This window comes from Myotis lucifugus, unplaced genomic scaffold, assembly GCF_000147115.1.
Source record: "Myotis lucifugus unplaced genomic scaffold, Myoluc2.0 scaffold_1259, whole genome shotgun sequence".
In the NCBI taxonomy this organism is placed as follows: domain Eukaryota; kingdom Metazoa; phylum Chordata; class Mammalia; order Chiroptera; family Vespertilionidae; genus Myotis; species Myotis lucifugus.
Genome location: NW_005872307.1, coordinates 20,449 through 21,405, shown reverse-complemented (window position 1 = coordinate 21,405; position 957 = coordinate 20,449). Strand labels below are relative to the sequence as shown.

The window sequence follows — 957 nt, the reverse complement described above, 5'->3', positions numbered from 1 at the left end:
CAAAGAAAAAAACTGACATATTTCGGTAACACCACTCCCCTCAGAGACAGAAGAAGTATATAATAAAAAAAAAAAAACAAAAAAAACAAAAAATCATGAATGAACAATTACATAAGGTTTTCTAATCAGAAAGGGCCGGTGCTATCCCTGGCTTCATAGAGGCAAAATTTGATTAGATTCGGGGAGCGGCTCTTCCTGATGTCTGACGAGGGTGCTGTACGGGGCGCCCGGGGGAGGGGGCGGGGGGACGGGGGGAGGGGGGGGGGACGGGGCCAGCCCGGGCTCCCGTGACGCCGTCGCCCGGCAGGTGTACCAGGACAACGTGTACGCAGAGGGCTCGCAGTTCCACTCGTTCAAGAAGGTGCTCATGGAGATGGGGCCGCCGTACTCGACGCAGCAGGAGCTCGCCTCCTTCCACTCCATCTCCAAGGGCTACATGGGCGAGTGCGTGCAGGCCAGACCCTGGGCGGGGCCTCTCTGACCCGGCCAGGCGCCCCTCGCGGCCCTGCCTGGACGCTCGCCTCCGCCTCGCAGGTGCGGGCTCCGCGGCGGCTACGTGGAGGTGGTGAACATGGACCCCGCGGTGCAGCAGCAGATGCAGAAGCTGATGAGCGTGCGGCTGTGCCCACCGCTGCCGGGCCAGGCCGTGCTGGACATGGTGGTCAGCCCGCCTGAGCCCTCGGACCCCTCCTTCACGCAGTTCCAGGCGGTGAGCGGAGCGGCCTGGGGGGCGGCTGGGCGGTGAGCGGCCGGGCTGGGGGGCGCTGCACCCACTCCTGATGGGCCCTCCCTCCGCAGGAGAAGCAGGCGGTGCTGGCCAACCTGGCGGCCAAGGCCAAGCTGACCGAGCAGGTCTTCAACGAGGTTCCCGGCATCCGCTGCAACCCGGTGCAGGGCGCCATGTACTCCTTCCCGCGCATAGAGCTGCCCCCGCGCGCGATTCAGCGCGCTAAGGTG

General features: G+C 64.3%; 1 protein-coding gene across 1 annotated transcript in view; it reads left to right on the top strand.

Annotated features, from left to right (window-relative positions):
• GPT (glutamic--pyruvic transaminase) overlaps positions 1 to 957 on the top strand; it is a 4,565-nt gene that overhangs the window by 1,582 nt on the left and 2,026 nt on the right. Inside the window, exons 6-8 of the mRNA XM_023748301.1 lie at positions 237 to 444; positions 535 to 709; positions 799 to 954. Of these exons, the coding sequence (XP_023604069.1) occupies positions 237 to 444; positions 535 to 709; positions 799 to 954 (539 nt within the window). The remainder of the gene's footprint in view (positions 1 to 236; positions 445 to 534; positions 710 to 798; positions 955 to 957) is intronic.